The sequence below is a fragment of the Dipodomys spectabilis genome, unplaced genomic scaffold (genome assembly GCF_019054845.1).
Source record: "Dipodomys spectabilis isolate Male_0828 unplaced genomic scaffold, ASM1905484v1 ptg000002l, whole genome shotgun sequence".
NCBI lineage: Eukaryota > Metazoa > Chordata > Mammalia > Rodentia > Heteromyidae > Dipodomys > Dipodomys spectabilis.
In genome coordinates this window covers 51,123,466-51,144,708 of record NW_024870679.1, presented here as the reverse complement: position 1 = coordinate 51,144,708, position 21,243 = coordinate 51,123,466, and the positions used below count along the sequence as shown (strand labels likewise).

The 21,243-nt window shown below is 47.4% G+C and overlaps 1 protein-coding gene across 3 annotated transcripts; it reads left to right on the top strand.

Annotated features, from left to right (window-relative positions):
• Positions 1-249: 249 nt before the first annotated feature.
• Positions 250-20,594, top strand: Tmem53 (transmembrane protein 53). 3 transcript variants are annotated; one of them, XM_042678126.1, is made up of 3 exons: positions 256-433; positions 15,855-15,976; positions 19,724-20,594. In XM_042678126.1, exons 1-3 carry the CDS (start codon positions 373-375, stop codon positions 20,375-20,377), a joined length of 837 nt encoding a protein of 278 aa, XP_042534060.1. In that variant the 5' UTR covers positions 256-372; the 3' UTR covers positions 20,378-20,594. The 3 variants fall into 3 exon arrangements, with proteins under 3 accessions (XP_042534071.1, XP_042534060.1, XP_042534080.1); XM_042678137.1 differs by lacking the exon at positions 15,855-15,976 and having other exon boundaries at positions 250-433; XM_042678146.1 differs by lacking the exons at positions 256-433; positions 15,855-15,976 and adding an exon at positions 19,215-19,289.
• Positions 20,595-21,243: the final 649 nt, after the last annotated feature.

Below are 21,243 nucleotides of genomic sequence, written 5' to 3'. Positions count from 1 at the left end.
ACTCCCCCACACTCTTACCTTCACGGGAGGGGTGGGAACTCCCTCTGACCGGCATTCCCGATGACCAATAGATGACCCGATTCAAGAGTTCTAGCCAATAGCTGCGGACCATAGGTCAGTGGAAAGGCGGGACATGGTTGCTAGGGAAAGGCTAGAGGGAGGGGGCGGTGGGAGGTGGGGGCGGGGCGCGACGGGAGGCTCCAAAGGACTCCTTGGTTGCTAGGAAGGGGAGGTCACAGAGCGCGGCACGGGGATTGGGCGTCGTCGGGAGGGGGTGGGGTCTGGGCGGTGCCCACCGGCGCCCGGGCGAGGAGTGGGCACGCGAGCTGGAGTTCCGGCAGTAGGCCCCATCTGAGTGCCGGCACCTTCACCATGGCGTCGGTGGAGCTGGATTACACCATCGAGATCCCGGATCAGCCCTGCTGGAGCCAGAGTATGGAACAAGGGTGGGGTCCAGTCGTGGGGAGGTGACCTATGAGTCTGCGGGTCCGGAGCGCACCTGAGACCCCGCCCCTTTGAGGCCCGCCCCCTCGCGGCCCGTCCCCTGTGGGGGCTTGATGGTCTCAGACTTGGCGGGTCGCCCAGAGCCCCGCCCTCCGCGAGCCCCGCCCCAGCTCGTGGGTCCTTCCCAGCCCCGCCCCGCCCCGCCCAGGCCTGGAGTCGGCCCGCTCCTGCTAGTCCAGGGTTCTCAGGCCCAGCCTAGTTTCTTAAGTAGCTGGGGGCCGCCTTGAGGCCCCGTCTGGTTCTTTTGTTTGGGATCAGGCTTCGCACCGGCAGGCCCGCGTCGCCAGTGGTGGCTGGGGGTTACACCCATTATTTTCCCCGAAGGAAACAGGTCCTCAGGGAGTCTGAATCTCAGAGAAGCCTGGAGTCAGAACCCATCATCTCCCACGCTTCCTGGCAGTGGTTAACAGAACGCTGTGGAAATCCTAAATCCTCCCTTTAGTAATGAGATAGCCTTTGAAAAACTGACCACTGTGAACTTGAGTTTCTGCCTCTGCAAATCCAGGCTAACAGTAGAAAGCTTCCCTGAAGGAATGTTGGTTGCACAACTGAGATTATTTATGTAAAAGAGCCGGCACAGGGCCTGACCCCGAGGGAACTGAATTATTGGCATTTAGGCCAGTGCTTTACCACTTGAGCCACGCCCCCAGCCTTTTAATTGGCATTAAGGATTAACATTGTTCCTCTTCCCCCCAATAATATTGAAGGTAAAGCAGATCTATGTCTCAACTTACCCCTGAAGGGTAAGGGTAAGTTGGGAGGTCCAGAGGAAGGCTGGTCTGCTGGAAATCATAGTAGAGCAATGTTGGAGCACAGGTCAGCCTGAGCCCAGCATGTCTGTCTCCTGCGTTACTCCAGCGTCGAATGCATACCACCAGTCTCACGGCCCAGCAACTTAGCTTCTTATTTTGCTCTTACATTGCAGTGACCTTCACCATGAACTTGATCGTATCTTTACTTTTCATGAAATCCTGTATCTACTTACTGAAATCAAGTCCAGATTCCTTAGCATGATATGCAGTTTATTATTTATTTTGTCCTGGTACTGAGACTTTAACTCAGGACCTGGATGCTGTACCTTTAGCTTATTTGCTCAAGACTAGCCCTCTACCACTTGGGCCACAGCACCACTTCTGGCTTTTTCTGGATATGTGTTTCTGAGGAATTGAACCCAGGGCGCCATGCAAGCACTCTACCACTAAACCACACTCCCAGCCTGCTTCTGCTCTGTCCCCTATCTGAAATGTCCTTTCCCCTCATTTGCTTAGCCCAGCATGTAAATTGTACCTCAGATGCTGCTTTTCCAGGAGAATCTTTTTTTTGTTGTTCGTGAGGCTTGAACTCTTGGCCTGAGCACTGTCCTTCAGCTCTTCAGCTCAAGGCAAGCTCTCTACCACTTGAGCCACAGCACCACTTCCAGTTTTCTGGTGGTTTATTGGAGATGAGAGTTTCCCAGACTTTGCTGCCCAGGTCCAGGAGAATCTTTCTAGACGTTTATAGTAGCACTGTATGTTCTTTGGTTAAAATCTAGGAGGGCCGGGTGCAGGTGGCTCATGCCTGTAATCCTGTCTGCTCATGAGGCTGAGATCTGAGGATGGTGGTTCAAAGCCAGCCCAGGCAGGAAAGTCCGTGAAACTCTTATCTCCAATAAACCACCAGAAAACCGGAAGTGACGCTGTAGTTCTAGTGGTAGAGTGCTCGCCTTGAGCTGAAGAGCTGAGGGACAGTGCTCAGGCCGAGTTCAAGCCCCATGACTACCAAAAAAAAAAATCTAGGAAGAGAGGTATAGTATGCCTGAGCTCCCCTAAAACAGATACTTCTGACGAGTTGCTTTTCCCTACACCTGTATCTATTGGCTTAGGGCTCTTGGGCCTACAATTACAAAAGTCTTGACATCTGCATGAGATGAAGTCTCATAGAGTGCCATCAGCTGCACAGGTCTGGAGCTACCTTCTGTAGGGACAGAAGGGCACAAACTCTGCTAAAGTGGGCAGCCAGGCCAGGCACTAGTGCTTCATGCCAATAGTCCTAGCTACTCAGGAGGTTGAGATCTGCGGATCAAGGTTCAAAGCCAGCCCATACAGGAAAGTCCAAGAGACTATCTCTCCAATTAACCATCAAAAAACTGGAAGTGGAGCTGTGGCACAAGTAGTAGAGCACTAGCCTTCAGCAAAAAAGCTCAGGGACAGTGCTCAGGCCCTGAATTCGAGCCCCAGGACATTCTCTGTCTGTCTCTGTCTGTCTGTCTGTCTGTCTGTCTGTCTCTCTCTCTCTCTGTGTCACACACCCACACACATACGGACAACCAGAGGGTCTTGGTTCAAATTTTTGCTCTTACCTAACTCTGTGGCTTTGGGCAAGTTATTGAACCTTACTGAGCCTCAGATTCTTCCACTGGCAAATAGGAATAACGGTGATGTTCATCTCCCAGGATTGGGAGGGTTAACAAGTGGTGGGTGGAGTGAGTGTGCTTGGGAAGGAGCAGGTCCTGTGTACACCATTTCTTTCCCTGGGAAGGTCTTTCCACCAGAGGGTGTTTCCTCCCAAATACCCCAGCCTTTTGGAGGCTGCTGGGCTTGTTAGGAAGCACTTCCCCGTTCTTGAACCACAGTGAGCCTTCCTGTCAGTTCTGCTTTCCGCTTAGCATTAGCTGTGGCTTGGCCTTGGGTTAGTTGCTGCTGTCTCAGAAGTGATGCAGGCACAGACATCCTTCAGGGAGCTGTGGTTTGGGGGAGTAAGGGCTTATAAGCAGGTGGTTTCAAAAACCATGTGGATTATTATGGTAGGCTCAACACAGAACAAGTACTTCCTCTTCCTCTTTTTAAGAAACGGTTTAATGCTTTCAATGAATCTCCCTTTTCCAAGAGAAATACCTCCAAGGCCTTCAGTCATTCCTCTGAGTTGTGTTGCCTGCAGACAGACCTTGGTTTATGATTTTCCTTTTTAGAGGGGCATGCTCAGTGCTGGCCTGGGCATTGAAAAGTGGTTCATAAGAATGTAGGACCCTGGGGCTGGGAGGTGGCTCAGTGGTAGAGTGCTTGCCTTGCATGCATGAGGCCCTGGGTTCAATTCCTCAGCACCACATAAACAGAAAAAGCCAGAAGTGGCGCTGTGGCTCACGTGGTAGAGTACTCCTTGAGCTGAAGAGCTGAGGGACAGTGCCCAGCCCAGAGTTCAGGCCTCACAACCAAAAAAAAAAAAGAATGTAGGACCCTGGACTTCTCTGAATTCATTTGTTTCCCCTTTGCAGAGAGTTCCCCAAGGCCATGGCTGAACGGGAGAGATGTGTTGTTTATTTGTTTTGTTTTTTAAAGAGGGGGAGGTCTCAGACATAGCTCTTTTGCAGTTAATGTCTAAGGTGTGCAGCATGGTCATATTTGATTTGTAGAATTGCTTCCCGCCTGTGTTTGGAATCAAAATCACAGAGGCCAGCTCTGCTGTGAGGTGAGTGGCAATGCTGGCATATCAGTTTGCTGGAAGGCAGCTTCAGGCTTGGGTTGGGCAGAGTCCTGGGCTTTGTGGACCAGGCTGGGCAGTGAGACTTCTCCTCTTAGGAACCCTATCAACCAGCATGTGGCTACCAGTGCTGAACGTAGCCTACCAGCACCTTTGACTTGGAGTCTGCCCTTCCCCTGGTTTTCTTGGGCCAGTGATTCCCTTTTTCACCTAATCCTCAGTCCTCTTTCATTTCTTTGCTGGGGGAGGGATTGTCTCTTAGATATCTCACAGCTCTGTGGTATCCTATTGTTGCATTCCTTTGTCAGTTTTATTCAATGCTGCTGTTGGGGTCTAACAAGGCTAAGGTGCCAGTTAGCCTTGGCCTGTGGGCCAAGCCAAAGCTAATTTGACATCTGACTGTGCTGTGCTAGTCTTCCTCCCATCCAGAGAATGGTCACCTAAGTACCACCCACATTTTTCTGTAGGTTTGGGAATGGTGCCTTTCTAGGTGTGTGTGTGTGTGTGTGTGTGTGTGTGTGTGTGTGTGTGTGTGTGTGTGTGTGTGTGTGTGTGTGTGTGTGTGTGTGTGTGTGTGTGTGTGTGTGTGTGTGTGTGTGTGTGTGTGTGTGTGTGTGTGTAGGTTTGGGAATGGTGCCTTTCTAGGTAGGTGTGTGTGTGTGTGTGTGTGTGTGTGCCTGTCAGTACTGGGACTTAAACTCAGGGCGTGGGTATTGTCCCTTAACTTTTTTCACTCAAGTCTGGTGCTCTACCACTTGAGTCACAGGTCCACTTCTGGCAATTTTTTGGTGGTAAATTAGAGATAAGATTCTTAGAATTTCCTGCCCGGGTTGGCTTTGAACCATGATGTAGCCATCTTGTTGTCTTAACATAGCTTTCACTGGGGCCAGGAAGGTAATACTGAGGTCTGGACCACCCCAGGGGCTAGGGTGAGGGATGGAGCTTTGGGAAAACTGACAGATTCTTGGTGAGCAGCTAAAGTACAAAAGTAAGGTCTTTGAGGAAGTTGCTGGAGAAAGCAGGGTTCTGGTAGGAGGCTGTGGTATGCTTTGAGTAGAGGGGATTGAGTCAAAAACTTTTAAGATCTGCTGAGTGCTGGCTCCTTAGCTGCTCTAATCTTAGCTGCTCAGGAGGCTGAGATCTGAGGATCCCAGTTCAAAGCCAGCCCAGGCAGATAAATCTTAGACTCTTATCTCTAATTAACCAGCAAAAAGTCATAAGTAAAGGTGTGGCTCAAGTGGTAAAGTGCCAGCCTTGATGAAAAAACTAAGCAAGAGTGCAAGGCCCTGAGTTCAAGTCCTAGTACTTGCAGAAAACAACAACAACAACAAAAAAAAAACCCTTTAAGATCTGGTTTAATCATTTAATTTCAGCACTTGGAAGGCTGAGAGGATGGAGGATTTCAAGCTAGAGGCCAACTTGGGCTAAAATAGTAAGACGGTTTCTCCACAAAATAAAACAAATCAAAAGGCCTGAAGTGTGGCTGAATGGCAGAGCACTTACCTAGAGTGCATTTAGCCCTGATTTTTTTTCTTCCAGCACTACAAAAAAATCAACAAAAGAAAAATCTTAAAAGCAATCACTAAGCAGACTTCAAAGCCCCAGGAGGGAGGAAAATGAGTGAACACTTGGTCCTAGCCTTGTTTGTGGGATTTCAAATGATGTGGTCACTACCATCGTTGAAAAGAGTTTCATTTATTTGCATCTTCCTGTCTTTCACCCCTGAATGGAACCCTTTTTTTTTTTGTCGGTCGTGGGGCTTGAACTCTGGGCCTGGGCATGGTTCCTCAGCTCTTCAGCTCAAGGCGAGCGCTCTACCACTTGAGCTACAGCGCCACTTCCGGTTTTCTGGTGGTTTATTGTTTCACGGACTTTCCTGCCCGGGCTGGCTTTGAACTGCGATCCTCAGACCTCAACCTCCTAAGTAGCTAGGATTACAGGCATGAGCCACTGGCGCCTGGCTGGAACCCTTTCTAAGTGCTTACTCTCTGCCAGGTGCTTTGTTAGGCACTGATTTGAGGTCCAGATCTGACACATCATTTGCCAGCCCTCTTTTATTCTCTCATGTTGACCCTGTCCACACCCTACCCACAATCCAACCTGCTAGGAGTTCCTTTCATTAGCTTATTGGTCTTCACCCCTACCTTGTGAGGTGAGAGGACTTTTTTTTGTCGCCGTTTGTTGTGGGGCTTGAACTCTGGGCCTGGGTGCTGTTCCTCAGCTCTTCAGCTCAAGCGCTTTATCACTTGAGCCACAGTGCCACTTCCAATTTTCTGGTGGTTTATTGGAGATAAGAGTCTCCTGGACTTTGCTGCCCGTGCAGACTTTGAACCATGATCCTCAGATCTTGCCCTTAGTACCTAGGATTACAATCATGAGCCACCAGTGCCCAGCAAGAGCATTTTAAAGCCTGTTTTACAGGTGAGGAGCAGGTGTCAGGTGAGAGGTGATATTTCTTGACCAAAGTTCTTCCAGATTTCACCTGGAGAGCCTTCCTCAGCCTGTATTTGCAAAGATTTCAGTGGCCATTAGAAAAGGGCTGCCCTGATACAATGGCATTTCTAGGAATCAGGCACAAAGAAAGGGGGTGTCTATTAAAGTATTTTTATTAAAGCCCCAAATTGGAAATAACATCATGTTCAATAATAGGAGACTGGTCACCATAAATTACGAAACATTCTGTAGCTGCTCTGTAGCCACTAAAAATAATGCTGTAGACATATATAAACTGACAGGGAAAGACATTTGCAATATATTGCTAAACGGAAGAAAGCAGATTACAAACGGTATGATTCCAATTTTATTAGGTATTCATTGTCTCCTTTTTTTTTTTTTTTTTTTTACAGTGAGCGTGCATTGCTTGAGAAGTAATAATAATTTTGATTTATTGAACTCTTTGTGCTGGGAACATTGCTAAGCCTGCTATAGTCAGGATCTTATTGAAGTGTTTAAGATTATCCCCATTTCACAGATAAAGAAATTGAAACAAAGAACCTCCTCAAGGGCTGTTTATAGTCCAAGTGACAGAGCTAGAAATTTGAACCCTGGTATGATTTTGTACCATATGTACTGGTGGTGGGCTCTCAATTCTGTGTTGGGCTTTAAAAAGTAAATTGAAGATAGTGAGGGCTGGGAATGTGGCTTAGTGGTAGAGTAGTAGAGTGCTTGCCTTGCATGCATGAAGCCCTGGGTTCAATTCCTCAGTATTACATAAACAGAAAAGCTGGAAGTGGCACTGTGGCTCAAGTGGTAGAGTGCTAGCCTTGAGCAAAAAAGCTCAGGGACAGTGCCCAGGCCCTGAGTTCAAGCCTTAGGACTAGTTAAAAAAGTAAATAAAATCAGCCGGGTGCTGGGTGGCTCACGCCTGTAATCCTAGCTACTCAGGAGGCTGAGTCTGAGGATCAGGGTTCAAAGCCAGCCCGGGCAGGAAAGTCCGTGAGACTCTGATCTCCAATAAACCACCAGAAAACCGGAAGTGGTGCTGTAGCTAAAGTGGTAGAGAACTAGCCTTGAGCTGAAGAGCTGAGGGACAGCGCTCAGGCCTAGAGTTCAAGCCCCATGACCAACCAAAAAAAAAAAGTAAATAAAATACAGAAGTAATGAGATGTTATAAAAGTATTTCTGGGGAGCAGAGACAATAGGGGATCTTTTGGTCAGTTGTGTTAAAAAAAAAAAAGTAGGAGGTTCTTTGTGTTTTGATTCTGGCTTACCAGTAATTAACACTCATGTTGTACCACAAACCCATTTTCCTTATCAGCCTCTCCTTTGTCTTCCCTCTAGGTCCCTGGGATACACATAATCTCTTTTATGCCTGAGTTTATGGCTTGCACTGTTGCACGACATACATATATATTTGTAATCCTTGTATTTGTAGAAAAATTGTGGATGACAGGGAACCTGGAAGATTGAATTGCCAGTGTGGAAAAGAATACTTAGGCATTGCCAAGGAGCTTCTGGGTGTCCTTGACCTCTTACTTCTTTACTGCTTTGATGGGACCACCTCCCCTATTGTTGCTGTTTCCAAGATTTTAACTCCCCTTGCCAAAGCCATAATATATTTTTTTAATATTGCTAGGAGTTGAACCCACGGCTTACCATATCTAGGCAAGTGTTCTATGCTGAGGTATATTCCCAGCCACATATTGATCTTAGAAAATGGATTTAAAAAAAAAAAATCAAGGCTGGCTCTAGTAATCCTAGCTACTCTAGAGGCCGAGATCTGAGGATTGCAGTTCAGAGCCAGTCCAGACAGACAAATCTGAGATGTATCTTCAATCTACCTGCAAAGAGCTGGAATAGAGATGTGACTCAAGTGGTAGAGGGCCAGCATTGATTGAAATAATTGAACAAGAGTTTGAGGCCTTAGTTTAAAGCCTAGTGCTAGGCACATTCTTGTACACACACAAACAAACACACACCAAAAAAAAAAAAAAAAATCAAGGAAAAAATTGCTTCTAGTCTAAGATAATTGTTGTTAATATTTGATTAACTTTGCAGTAAATATGTGTATAGATGTGTATTTACAGAATATTCTTTTGATACCACTTTCCAACTTGTTTTTAACTTAAATATGTTACTATTTTTTAAAAAATTGTGATAAATGCACACAATAGAATTTATCTTTTAAAATGTACAATTGTGCCCGGCGCCAGTGGCTCACGCCTGTAATCCTAGCTGCTCAGGAGGCTGAGATCTGAGGATCTCGGTTCAAAGCCAGCCCGGGCAGGAAAGTCCATGAGACTCTTATCTCCAATAAACCACCAGAAAACTGAAAGTGGTGCCGTGGCTCAAGTGGTAGAGCCCTTGCCTTGAGCTGAAGAGCTGAGGGACAGCGCCCAGGCCCAGCGTTCAAGCCCCATGACCGACCAAAAAAAAAAGTACAATTGATCGGTTTTTATTATAATTATAGAATTGGGGATCATCACTGCTCTGTAATTCTGGAACATTTTTACCTCATCCGTATCAGCGGTCTCTTCCTGTTCTCTCTTCCCTCCTGGCCCTGACAACCACAAGTCTGCTTCCCATCTCTGCATTTGCTTACCCTAGATATTTTATATAAGTGGAATCATACAATAGGTGACCTTTGGACCTTACTTTTTCACTTAGCATGTTTTCAGGGTTTAGTTGAAAACAGTCCTTTATTCCTTTTTATGACTATCCACTGTATGGATGTACCACATTTTTTAAATCCATTTCCACTAGAGGAGTGTTTCTTCTACCTTTAATTAGTATGAACAATATTGCTCTGAAAATCTATGTACAAGTTTTTTGTTTTTTTTTTTTTTGCCAGTCCTGGGCCTTGAGCTCAGGACTGAGTGCCTTAAGCACTCTACCACTAAGCCATATTCCCAGCCCGTGCGTATAGGGTTTGTGTGGACATGTTTTTAGTTCTCTTGGGTATATATCTGAGAGTGGAATAATTAGGTCATATAGTAACTTTATGGTTTTAAAAATATTATTATAAAAGGCATGTACAAAAGGGTTACAGTTATATGTCAGGTAAAGAATACATTTCTTTTTGGACAATGTCACCCCTTCTTTTGCTCTCTCCCAGTTTTTCCTTTGTGTTATTAAAATATATTGATTGTTACAATTTCACTGGAAAAATTTTATTTTGTAATACTAGAATTTGAACTTAGGGCCTTTTGTAGCTCAGATTACCGACTTTTTTCTAAGACCCAACTTTGATCCTCCCATTTACACTTTCTTCATGTAGCTGGGATGATAGGCACACACCACCATACCCAGCTCTTTCATTGGTTGAGATGGGTCTCATGAACCTGCCCAGTTGGCCTTGAATCTTGACCCTCACCGTTAGCCTCCTGAATGACTAGAATTACAAATATAAACTATTATACTCAGCTCAAACTTGTGATTTGAAAATATTTTCTCCATTTTATTGATTTTTTTCACTATTTTTGGATAATGGCCTTTGAAGTACAAAAGTTTTAAATTGTGTTGAAATTCCACTTTGTTCCTGTGTTTTGGCGTTACAGCTAAGGAATTATTGGCCTTTTTTTTTTTTTTTTTTTTTTTTTGGGTCCAGTTATGGGACCTGAACTCTGGGCCTGGGCGCTGTCCCTCAGCTCTTCAGCTCAAGGCTAGCGAGCCACAGCGCCACTTCTGGCTTTTTTCTTTTTGCTTATGTGGTGCTGAGGAATTGAACCCAGGGCCTCATCCATGCAAGGCAAGCACTCTACCACTGAGCCACCTTCCCAGCCCCTTATTGGCTATTTTAAGATTACAAAGATTACATTTATGTCTATGATCTACTTAATTGATTACCGAATATTTCTATATCTGCCAGTATTTAATTTTTTTTTTTTTTTTGTCGGTCATGCGGCTTGAACTCTGGGCCTGGGCACTGTCCCTCTGCTCCTTAGCTCAAGGCAAGGGGTCTACCACTTGAACCACAGCACCACTTCCAGTTTTCTAGTGGTTTATAGGAGACCAGAGTCTCACGGACTTTCTTGCCCAGGCTGGCTTTGAGCCGAGATCCTCATATCTCAGCCTCCTGAGTAGCTAGGATTACAGGCGTGAGCCACCGGCACCCGGCAAGAGTATGTTTCTTTTTGGATAATGTTACCCCTTCCCTTTCTCTCTCCCTGTTTTTCCCTCCCATCTCTACCCACAAGTTGTGTAGTTCATTTTCAACATAGTGTCTATCTGAGCTTCTTTTGTTCAAGGCTAGTGCTCTACCACTTGAGCCACAGCACTAGATGAGTCTCCATTAAACTTTCCTGCCCAAGCTGGCTTCAAACTTTCATCCTCAGATCTCAGTCTCCTGAGTAGCTAGGATTACAGGCATGAGCCATAAGCACCTGGCTCCTCCATTTCTTTCTTGAGATAATGCTGATATGTAGTCCAGACTGGCTTCCAGTTTAGGATCCTTTTGCCTTAACCTCCTGAGAGCTCAGAGTACAGGCATGCACTATCATGCCCACCTTGTGACTCTGTCTTCCCCATGTCATTTCCCTCCCCTTTCCTATTTATCTGCTTACTGCTCTTGTTTAGGCCTTCACCCCACCATTTTACATGATATAGAAGCCTTCTATCTGCTCCCACTAAGCCCTGTCAATACAGTGGAGACCTAACTTAGTGTGATGATTGGGATTGGGGTGGAGAGAAGGTGTTGAGTAGGTCATCAGTGAGGGCTATTGGAAGTGGAGAGTAGGTTAACTCTGCAGGTAGAACGTGCATTAGCAAAGCATAAACACAGAGAGAGGCCCATCATCCTGAGCAGTTTGTACAACAGGGTGGAGGAGTCAGAGTCCCCATGTGGCCATAAACCCCAGTGGCTATAACAATTGCTTCATACTCTAGAAAGGGAACCAAAAGATTACCAGCTCTTCCTCCTTGGGTCCATCCTTCACCGAGTGCCATGGTGCCAGAATGCTGGCCACTGGGGATGCGGCACTAACTGAGACCCAGTTTCCTGCTTTCATGGAACCTAATCATTAGGGGAGAGAGACAGACATCAAATTCATAATTGTATAAGTCAGTAATCAATACAGATTGGATCATGGCCACTTCTACATTTTAGAATCTTCACCTGTTCCTCATTGCTATGTAATAATTGCTGCTTCCTCGGTGGGATCAGACCCTAGTCCCATTCTTGGCAACTATTCTGTCCACTGTTCCTTTCTACCCCCAATATTCTACCCCTTCCGCAGGAGTGCTTGCCACATGCCAGATGAACTATAACATCGCCACGGCGCCCTACCCAGCATGCTCTCTGATTGGACCTTCAAGGCCACAGTAGCAAACATGTTTTCCTTTGGAAAGACTTTTCATGGTCACAGTTTCTCCTGGCCACGTTTCCAAGATACCATGGGCTTTCTGTGATAATAGTACTTCATATATAGAGTCAGAAGAGGGGCAGTGTGGTTCTAGTAGGGAGGTCATGACAAGGCTCTGAGTTAGGAAGGGGCATGGAGCCCAAGGCACTGGGAAGAACATGTGTTAGGGGAGGGGAGATGCCTACCAGTAAGGAGGAACACCTTGGAGTATAGGAGCAGTTTCCAGTGCCTGGCTGGAGAGCTGACGAACCAGTTGTTCCCTTTAAGAACATCAGGGAAAGTAAAGCGCTGGTGGCTCACGCTTGTAATCCTAGCTATGTCTGAGGCTGAGAGCTGAAGCCATAGTCTGAAGCTAGCTGGGCAGAAAAGTCCCAGAGAAATTTTATTTCCAGGCTAGGCATCGGTGGCTCACACCTATAATCCTAGCTACTCAGGAGGCTGAGATCTGAGGATCTTGGTTCAAAGCCAGCCTCAGAAGGAAAGAGACTTTTATCTCCAATAAACTACTAGAAAAAGCTGGAAGTGGTCCTGTGGCTCAAAGTAGTAAAGCACTGGCCTTGAGCACAAAAGCTCAGGGACAGCTCCTAGGCCCTGATTCAAGCCCCAGGACTGACATTCAACAACAACAACAACAACAACAAAGAAGTCTTTTTTTTTTTGCCAGTCATGGGGCTTGAACTCTGGGCTTGGGTGCTATCCTTCAGCTCTTCAGTTCAAGGCGAGCGCTCTACCACTTGAGCCATAGCGCCACTTCCGGTTTTCTAGTGGTTTATTGGAGATAAGAGTCTCATGGACTGTCCTGCCCAGGCTGGCTTTGAACCCTGATCCTCAGATCTCAGCCTCTTGAGTAGCTAGGATTATAGGCGTGAGCCACCAGTGCCCAGCCACAAAGAAATCTTATTTCTAGTTAACCAGCAAAAAGCCAGAAGTGGAGCTGTGGCTCAAATGGAAGAACACTACCTTGAGCAAAATAGCTAAGGGACAGAGCCCAGGTCTTGAGTTCAGGTTCTAGTATGGGCATAAAAAAACAAAACCAATGCACATCAGGGAGAGGGAGTCCCTTCTCAGACAGCTGCAGGGAGAGGTAACCAGGGAAGGGGTCAGAAATCCACTAGCTCAACCTCACAGTCAACCAGGTCCAAACAGTAGCAGTTGATTATTATCCAGAAGGTCGCTAAGGCCTGGGTTTCACTGAGGACAAGATGAGGCCCAGAGGTGGGGGTGGGGAGAAATGGGGGAGATATTTGGAGCCACCTGAGTCAGATCAGAAACCCAGGTGAGCCTCAGTAAAGGCTGGGAGTTGTGCAGAGACACTGGCAGCTTCTGCTCCAGGCTGAGTTGCCACGGGTCTAAAAGCCCTGTGGGTGCAGGCAGTTAATCTCCGAAGGCCAGAGTGGCCCCCCCCACCCCATCCCACTAGAGAGCAGGAACATTGAACTTTTCAATCACATTAATTTCCACAGGAAATTGTTGTCTTCCTTTTGTCCAAAGGTTAGTGATTTATATTTACCATCCTCTTAACTAGCCTTGAAATTTACTGTTGCCAGGTCACCACCAGCATCCATAAATTGCAGGGTGGCAGCGGAGCATCGCCAAGTGGCTTGGTCCTTGGAAGGGTCCACAGCAGTCTTTTGAGAGGGCAGCTGTGGAGCTACAGACAGTCCTTGTGCAGATGTCTCCACTCACTTCACAGGGGAACTGTGAGAGAGGGATCTATTGGACAAGACTGCAGGAGGCTTCTGCAGAAGCTGCTGCTGTGGAAGCGGCTGGCACGTGCCTCTTGTGCTTCCTGCTACGGCCTGGGCAGCAGCACTAAAGGTGCTCAAGGAGCCAAGAGTGGGGTGCAGGCCCAGATACCCAGCTCTGCACTTTCTATGGGACCACAGGCGAGTCCCTTAACCACACTCCCTCAGTTTCCTCATCCGTGTCAATGTTGTCACAAGGGTAAACCTTGGTAAACATAGGTTGTGTTGTTCACTGGCAGAACAGGTTAGCTAGTTGGCTTCATGTCTCTGCTTACACTTTACCTTCTCCATGTGTGTGTGTGTGTGTGTGTGTGTGTTTGCACATGCACGTGCGTGCGTGCAAGCTGGTCCTGGGGATTGAACTCAGGGCCAGGATGTTGTCCCTGAGCTTTTGTGCTCAAGGCTAGCACTCTACCACTTGAGCCACAGTTTCACTTACTGTTGTTGTTGTTGTTTTTGTATTTAATCAGAGATAATTTAATCAGGATTTTCCTGATTGGGCTGGCTTCTAACTGTGATCCTCAGATTCCAGCCTCTTGAGTAGCTGGGATTATAGGCATGAGCTACTGGTGCCTGACTCCAGTTCTCCTTTTATATTTTTCTGTCTGCTCCATCTTTTTCTGTAAAGGGCCAATAATACTTGAGGTTGGGGCTGGGAAGATGGCTCAGTGGTAGAGCGCTTGCCTTGCATGCCTGAGGCCCTGGGTTCAATTTCTCAGCACCACATAAGCAAAATGAAAAAAGCTGGAAGTGGCGCTGTGGCTCAAGTGGTAGAGCGCTAGCCTTGAGCTGAAGAGCTGAGGGACAGCGCCCAGGCCCAGAGTTCAGGGCCCACGACCGGACCCAAAAGAAAAAAAATAATAATAATACTTGAGGTTGTGTGAGTTCTATGATCTCTTTTGTAGCTACTCAGCTCTGTTATGTTAGTCAGAAAGTAGTTATAGATAATAGATAAGTTGGAAGGGTGTGGCTATGTGCTAATAAAATGTTACTTTTGTTTTTCTTTTTGTGGTGGTAGGGATTGAACCTACTGCCCCACTCATGCTAGGCCGGGACTCTACCTCTCCAATAAAACTTTATTGGTGGACACAAAAACTTCAATTTCAGTTGGGTGCTGGTGGCTCATGCCTATAATCCTAGCTACTCAGGATCCTCAGGATCTGAGGATCATGGATTGAAGCCAGTCCTTGAGCAACAAAGTCTGTGAGATTCTTATCTCCAAATAACTTCCAAAAAAGTTTGAAGTAGCATTACGGCTTAAGCTGTAGAGTACAATCCTTGAACAAAAAAGCTCAGGGACAATGCCCAGGGCCTGAGTTCAAGCTTCAGGGTCAGTATATAAAGCAAAACAAAACCTTTGTTTTTATGTCTCACCAATTTATTCTTCTGATTTTTTTTTTTTTTTTTTTGGGGTCCAGTTGTGGGGCCTGAACTCTGGGCCTGGGCACTGTCCCTCAGCTTGTCAGCTCAAGGCTAGCACGATACCATTTGAGCTATAGCACCACTCCCGGCTTTTTTTTTTTCTTCTTCTGCTTATGTGGTGCTGAGGAATCCAATCCAGGGCCTCATGCATGCAAGGCAAGCTCTCTACCACTGAGCCACCTTCTCAGCCCCTCTTCTGATTTTTTTTTGGAAACAAGTCTCTCTATTTAGTTCAGGTGGTCTTTTTTTTTTTTTTTTGGTCGGTTGTGGGGCTTGAACTCTGGGCGTGGACGCTGTCCCTCAGGCTCTTCAGCTCAAGGCTAGCGCTCTACCACATGAGCCACAGCACCACTTCCGGTTTTCTGGTGGTTTATGGGAGATAAGAGTCTCAGATTTTCCTGCCTGGTCTGGCTTTGAGCCGAGATCCTCAGATCTCAGCCTCCTGAGTAGCTAGGATTACAGGTGTGAGCCACTGGCATCTGGCTTGGATTGATTTTTTTTCTACATTTCACAATGTAGAAGCTGGGGTTTGGGATGTAGCCCAGTGGTATGGTGTTTGCTTAGCCCTGTGTTCTAATTCCTGACACTAAAACAACAAAAATGAACCCATAGGCTATATAAAAACAGGCATGGTTCAAGGGGTAGTGCACCAGTCTTTGAACAGAAAAACAAAATGGAGGCAGTGCTCCTGGTTCAGCTGATAGGTACAAGGTACTCCTGTAGTTTTTCCAGTGAGGTCTCAGTGCCTCCAGACAGATCTGCAGAGAAGCATTTGGATAGGAGCCACCGGCCAGGAGCCCTGTAAGGGGCCTGGAGTGTGGGAATGGCACCTGTTGGTTCCCTGCTTGTAGTCACAGTGGTATTGGCTCTGGATGGGCCAGAATCCCCATTCTACCTCCGGTGTTGACACTGCACATTTGTGTTTCAGAGGACAGTGCCAGCCAAGATGGGAAGAAGGGAGGAACTCGACAGCCTGTCGTGATTCTCTTAGGCTGGGGTGGCTGCAGGGACAAGAACCTCGCAAAGTACAGCGCCATCTACCACAAAAGGGTGAGTACTGCAGGCATATGGAGAGTCGGTGGCTTGTGGGGGCTGCCATTTGTGGGGACCTGCTATCTGTGAACGTTCTGTGGTTAACCCTAGGCCCCTGGCTGTCTCACACCTGGGCTTCAGTGAAAGCTGCCCCCGATGTGGCAGGCCTAGGAATGCTGTCAGGAGTGACTGCGAGGAAGATGGGAGAGTTACAGGGTCTTTGGCAGAATTAACCCTGCCCCCCTGTGCTGCCAGTGTAGACCTCATGTGACCCTCTGTAGTCTTCTGACTTGCTTCCTTTCTTTCTCCTCAAGTCTCCCAGTGATCAGCCTTGTGCTCCCCGCTTGTGGAGTCAACCCAGACTTCCAGTCCAAACTAAACTGCCCCTCTGGGAGGCAGCTGCTGGGCTGGGCATGCTGGCATAGTTTATGGCCCCAGCACTCTCCCCTTCCCACCAGGTAGCCCCAGGCACCTTTCACATTCTCAGTCAGGGAGCCTCTTATAGCACAGTCCTGCTTCTCAGGCTGCTCCAGGAGTCTGAAGTAGAGGTTGTAGCAACTAGAGAGCACCCCTGGAGGGCCTGGTTATATTTTGGAAGCCCTGAGTGGTTCCCCCCTCAGGCCAAATATCCCCAAAGCTGGGTTGGGCAGGTGTGTTAGCACAGACAGCCCAGCTCCCATCTGGAAGTCCTGGGCTGAGGAGTACACATCATCTGAAAGAACAGCCTGCTGATCCTCCTTCCTCCTCCTCCTGCCTCCACTGGCCCATGTCTGCAACTAGCCAGCAGGGAGTGGGGGGGGGGGGTGAGAGGAGGCCGGGGGGGGGGGGGGGAGGCCCTGGAATGAGGAGGATAAGAAGAGATGCATAGGTTTGAGTCTGAAGCCTTACTCTCCAGGGGTTCAGTCCTAAATTCCATGTGCTGACTAGGCCTGTTTGCCTGCCTTCTTCTTTTATTTATTTACTATTTTTGGTGCCAGTTCTGAGGCTTGAACTCAGGTCCTGAGAGTTGTCTTTGAGCTTTTGGGCTTCAGGCTTGTGCTGTACCACTTGAACCATAGCACCATTTCCAGCCTTTTGCTAGTTAATTGGAGATAGGAGTCTCACGGACTTTCTTCCTTAGGCTGGCTTTGAACCAAGATCTTCAAATCTCAGCCTCTTGACTTGGAGGCAATTGTGGTAACTCAGGATAGAGGGGTGAGGGCCGTGAGGCTACGGAGCCAGTGGAGGGAAGGTGGTGGGTCCAGGAGCTTGGCAGGAGATAGAATGCTAGGTTAATGAGATGCAGAATAAGCATCACCTGGTGATGATGACCTCAAGGTGTATTGTTCTAGGCTTTTCCTATGCATGTCTTCTCTCTGCCTAAATGTGACTTAGGGAGTGTACTGTCCCTAGCCTGCTTTTGTTCAGGTCTTGAGCTCTACCTTCTTATATTAATAAGTTTTCACTGAGTTTAGTTTCCAGCCTATGTCCAGAGGCTCAAATTGTACTCCAAGTGCCCTTCCTAGCCAAACTGGGATCCAGTCCAGAGTCACAACATTGCATCTACTTCCATCAAATTCTCTTGCTCCTTTAAGACCACATCTAGAACAGCACTTTTTCTTACGATTAAAAAAACAAAAAAACACTCTTAGCCAGGTGCTGTGGCTCACACCTGTAATCCTAGCTACTCAGGAGGCTGAGATCTGAGGATTGAGGTTCAAAGCCAGCCGGGACAGGAAAGCCCATGAGGCTCTTATCTCCAATAAACCACCAGAAAACTGGACATGGCACTGTGGCTCAAATGGTAGAGGGTTTGCCTTGAGAGCTGAAGAGCTGAGGGACAGCGCCCAAGCCCAGAATTCAAGCCCCACTACCAAAAAAGAAAAAAAAAAAAAAAAGGTTAAGGGACAGTGTTTAGGTCCTGAGTTCAAGCCCTAGTACTGGCACACACATACACAAAGTTCTTTTTTGTTATTGTTGTTTTGGTTGGTTGTGGGGCTTGAACTCAGGGCATGGGCACTGTCCCTGAGTTATTTTTTTTTTTTTTTTGCCGGTCATGGGGCCTGAACTCTGGGTCTGGGTGCTGTCCCTCAGCTCTTCAGCTCAAGGCTAGCGCTCTACCACTGGAGCCACAGCGCCACTTCCGGCTTTTTCTGTTTATGTGGTGCTGAGGAATTGAACCCAGGGCCCTCATGCTTGCAAGGCATGCACTCTACCGCTGAGCTACCTTCCCAGCCCCCCTGAGTTATTTTTGCTCAAGGTAAGTGCGCTACCACTTTGAGCCACAACTCCACTTCTAGTTTTCTGGTGTTTAATTGAAGGAAAATGTTTCACTGACTTTTCTGCCTGGCCTGGCTTTGAACTGTGATCCTTAGATCAACCTTCCTAAGTAGCTAGGATTACAGGTGTGAGTCACCAGCTCTTGGCCACGAAGTTCTTTTTTTGTGACTTACTGAGGGGACTGGGCTGCACTGGGATAACTACCAGGAGAGTGCAGTGGAACCTGAGAGACCCCTATCAGTCAGGGGGCTGTAGCTGGTGATTCTGGCTGTCTATCCCTGTGGGTGTTTCAAGAATCATACCTAGATAATTCTCTTCTAGTTATTACCATCATTTCTCATCACTGCTATTGGTTGAGAGTTTACTTTGTGCTAAGTGTTGTTTTAATCACTTTTAAGATACCTTGATATGTTGTCTGACTGGCCTTGAACTTGAGATCCTCTTAAGTCTACCAAATCCTATGATTACAGGCACCGTCCCAGTTTCAGGCTTTAAGTACCATCCTGGACTGAGGGGGTGTGGCAGGCATAAAACAATGAGGCCAAAATTGGATTTGAATATACCTTCAACCCCTGGAAGGCACCATTACATGGTGCCCAGACTGAAGCAGGGCCTTCTGTATTGCTGGGCTTTGTGGGCCCTGTGGAAGTTGGTATATTGAGCTCCTCTGATTTAGTTTATGCCCACCACTCTTGCCAGGCCTGGACAGATACTTTGTTTATAGTTTTTTTTTTTTTCCATTTAGTTTCTACCTCAACCTATGGCCAGGCAGGCTGGCTTTGGCTGCCTTTTCTAACTGGCCTAGGAGACCTCATTTAGAGGTTTTGTAATATACTTGGTGTAGGCAATGAGAGGTACAAAAGTCTAAAGGGAGTTTGGGCCCAAACTCAGAATTTTGAGGAACAATAGTATTGGTAGTATTTGGAATTTCAGGGTGAGTCTGAGAAGTGACCTAAGACCTGGGAACCAGGTTCTCTGAATGCAGGCAGTTACCGGAGATGGAGGTGATGTGGACTTGGCTCAAAAGTGGCCTCTGGTGGTCAAGATTGGGACTTGCAGGCTTCCTCTCAAGGTGTCAGTCTCATGGGAAGTAGGAAGGGACAATGCAGAGCAGAGTAGCTCTCAGCAAGATGTAGCCAAGCAACAAGACCTTAAATGTGTGAGGTCTGGGCTGTGGGTGGTGGGGCGGGAACAAGAGTGAAGAGGCTACCTTCTGGGTAGCTCAGATGTCTCCAAAACAGGTCTTCAACTCCAGGCCTCAAAGACCATCTTGGGCTGAGAGGGTGTGGCCCACATAAAGCACTGAATCCTAACTGGCCTTGAGTATACCTCCAACCCCTGCAAGATGTATGTAAATAGTAAGCTTGCATTCTGAACAAAATAGGGTCTTGAGCATGGCTGGTCTCGTTGGGTCTTGTGGTCTTGAGGTTGTCGGGCCCCTCTGACTTACCCTGTGTCCTTCACCTCCACTGCATGGGGACTGACCAAGCCTCTCTCCTCTCCCAGGGCTGCATCGTGATCCGATACACAGCCCCATGGCACATGGTCTTCTTCTCTGAGTCCTTGGGCATCCCTTCACTGCGCATGTTGGCCCAGAAGCTGCTTGAGCTCCTCTTTGATTATGAGATTGAGAGGGAGCCTCTGCTCTTCCATGTCTTCAGTAATGCTGGTGTTATGCTGTACCGCTACGTGCTCGAGCTCCTGCAGACTCATCGGCGCTTCTGCCACTTACGTGTGGTGGGCACCATCTTTGACAGTGGTCCTGGTGATAGCAACCTGGTAGGGGCCCTGAGGGCCCTGGCAGTCATCTTGGAGCACCGGCCCACCATATTGCGCCTGTTGCTCCTTGTGGCCTTTGCCCTAGTAGCAGTTCTGTTCCACATCCTACTTGCTCCACTCACTTCCCTCTTCCACACCCACTTCTATGACAGGCTACAGGACTCTGGTTCCTGCTGGCCTGAGCTCTACCTCTACTCAAAGGCTGATGAGGTAGTCCTGGCCAGGGATGTGGAACGCATGGTGGAGGCCCGCCTAGCCCACCAGGTCCGAGTGCGCTCTGTGGATTTTGTGTCATCTGCACATGTCAGCCACCTCCGTGAATACCCTAGTTACTACACAAGTCTGTGCATCGATTTCATGCACAACTGTGTCCAGTGCTGAGGTCTTGCTCCAGAAATAAATGCTGACACCTCCCTCCAGCCTCCCTCTGTCCTGGGGAACTGGTGGCAGTCTGCTTGCCCCAGAAACCTAGGGGGCGAGAGTGCCAGGCAGCTTTCTGTAGGAACCTTACAGTGGGTTTGACAAATGAAACAGATGCTGATTCCTGCGGCATTTAGGTTGTAAAGGATTAATAAAGTTGGGGATGAGGTTAAGGATGGACCCTACTATTGTTTTGTGATATGAACCCTTCATATGGGATCTACTTTTAAAAAAACAAGCATATAATACTTAGTTAATATATTGATAACCATAAGTGTAATATTGTATAGCAGATAGCTAGAACGCAATCATTTTGTGTAAGTCAAACTTCTACTTGTTGCTAGAGTTTTGATTTTTTTTTGGTTGGTTGTGGGACTTGAACTCAGGGCCTGGGTGCTGTCTCTGAGCTTTTTCACTCAAGGCTAGTACTCTACCACTCTGAAACACAGCATCATTTCCAGTTTTCTGTTGGTAAATTAGAGATAAGAGTCTCATAGACTTTCTTGCCTGGGCTGGCTTCAAACTGTGATCCTCAGATCTCAGCCCCCTGAGTAGCTAGGATTACAGATGTGAGCCACCGATGCCCACTGAATTTGATTTTGTTGTTTTTTTGTTGCCCTGGAGTTCATTTCTTCCCTCCCTCCCTTTCTTTCCTCCCCTCCCTCCCTCCCTTCCTTCTTTCCTTCTTTTTTTGGTTGTCAGTTGTGGGGCTTGAACTCAGTGCCTGTGTGCTGTTTCTGAGCTTCTCTGTGCTCAAGGCTAGCACGCTGCCACTTGAGCTATAGCACCACTTCCGGTTTTTGAGTGGTTAATTGGAGATAAGAGTC

Bases quoted from the DNA above. Each gene is read 5' to 3' on its own strand.
- Tmem53 (XM_042678126.1), top strand. From the start codon at position 373: ATGGCGTCGGTGGAGCTGGATTACACCATCGAGATCCCGGATCAGCCC. The intron at 434-15,854 runs GTATGGAACAAG...TTTGTGTTTCAG, and splicing joins TCAGCCCTGCTGGAGCCAGA to AGGACAGTGCCAGCCAAGAT. The intron at 15,977-19,723 runs GTGAGTACTGCA...CTCCTCTCCCAG, and splicing joins GCGCCATCTACCACAAAAGG to GGCTGCATCGTGATCCGATA.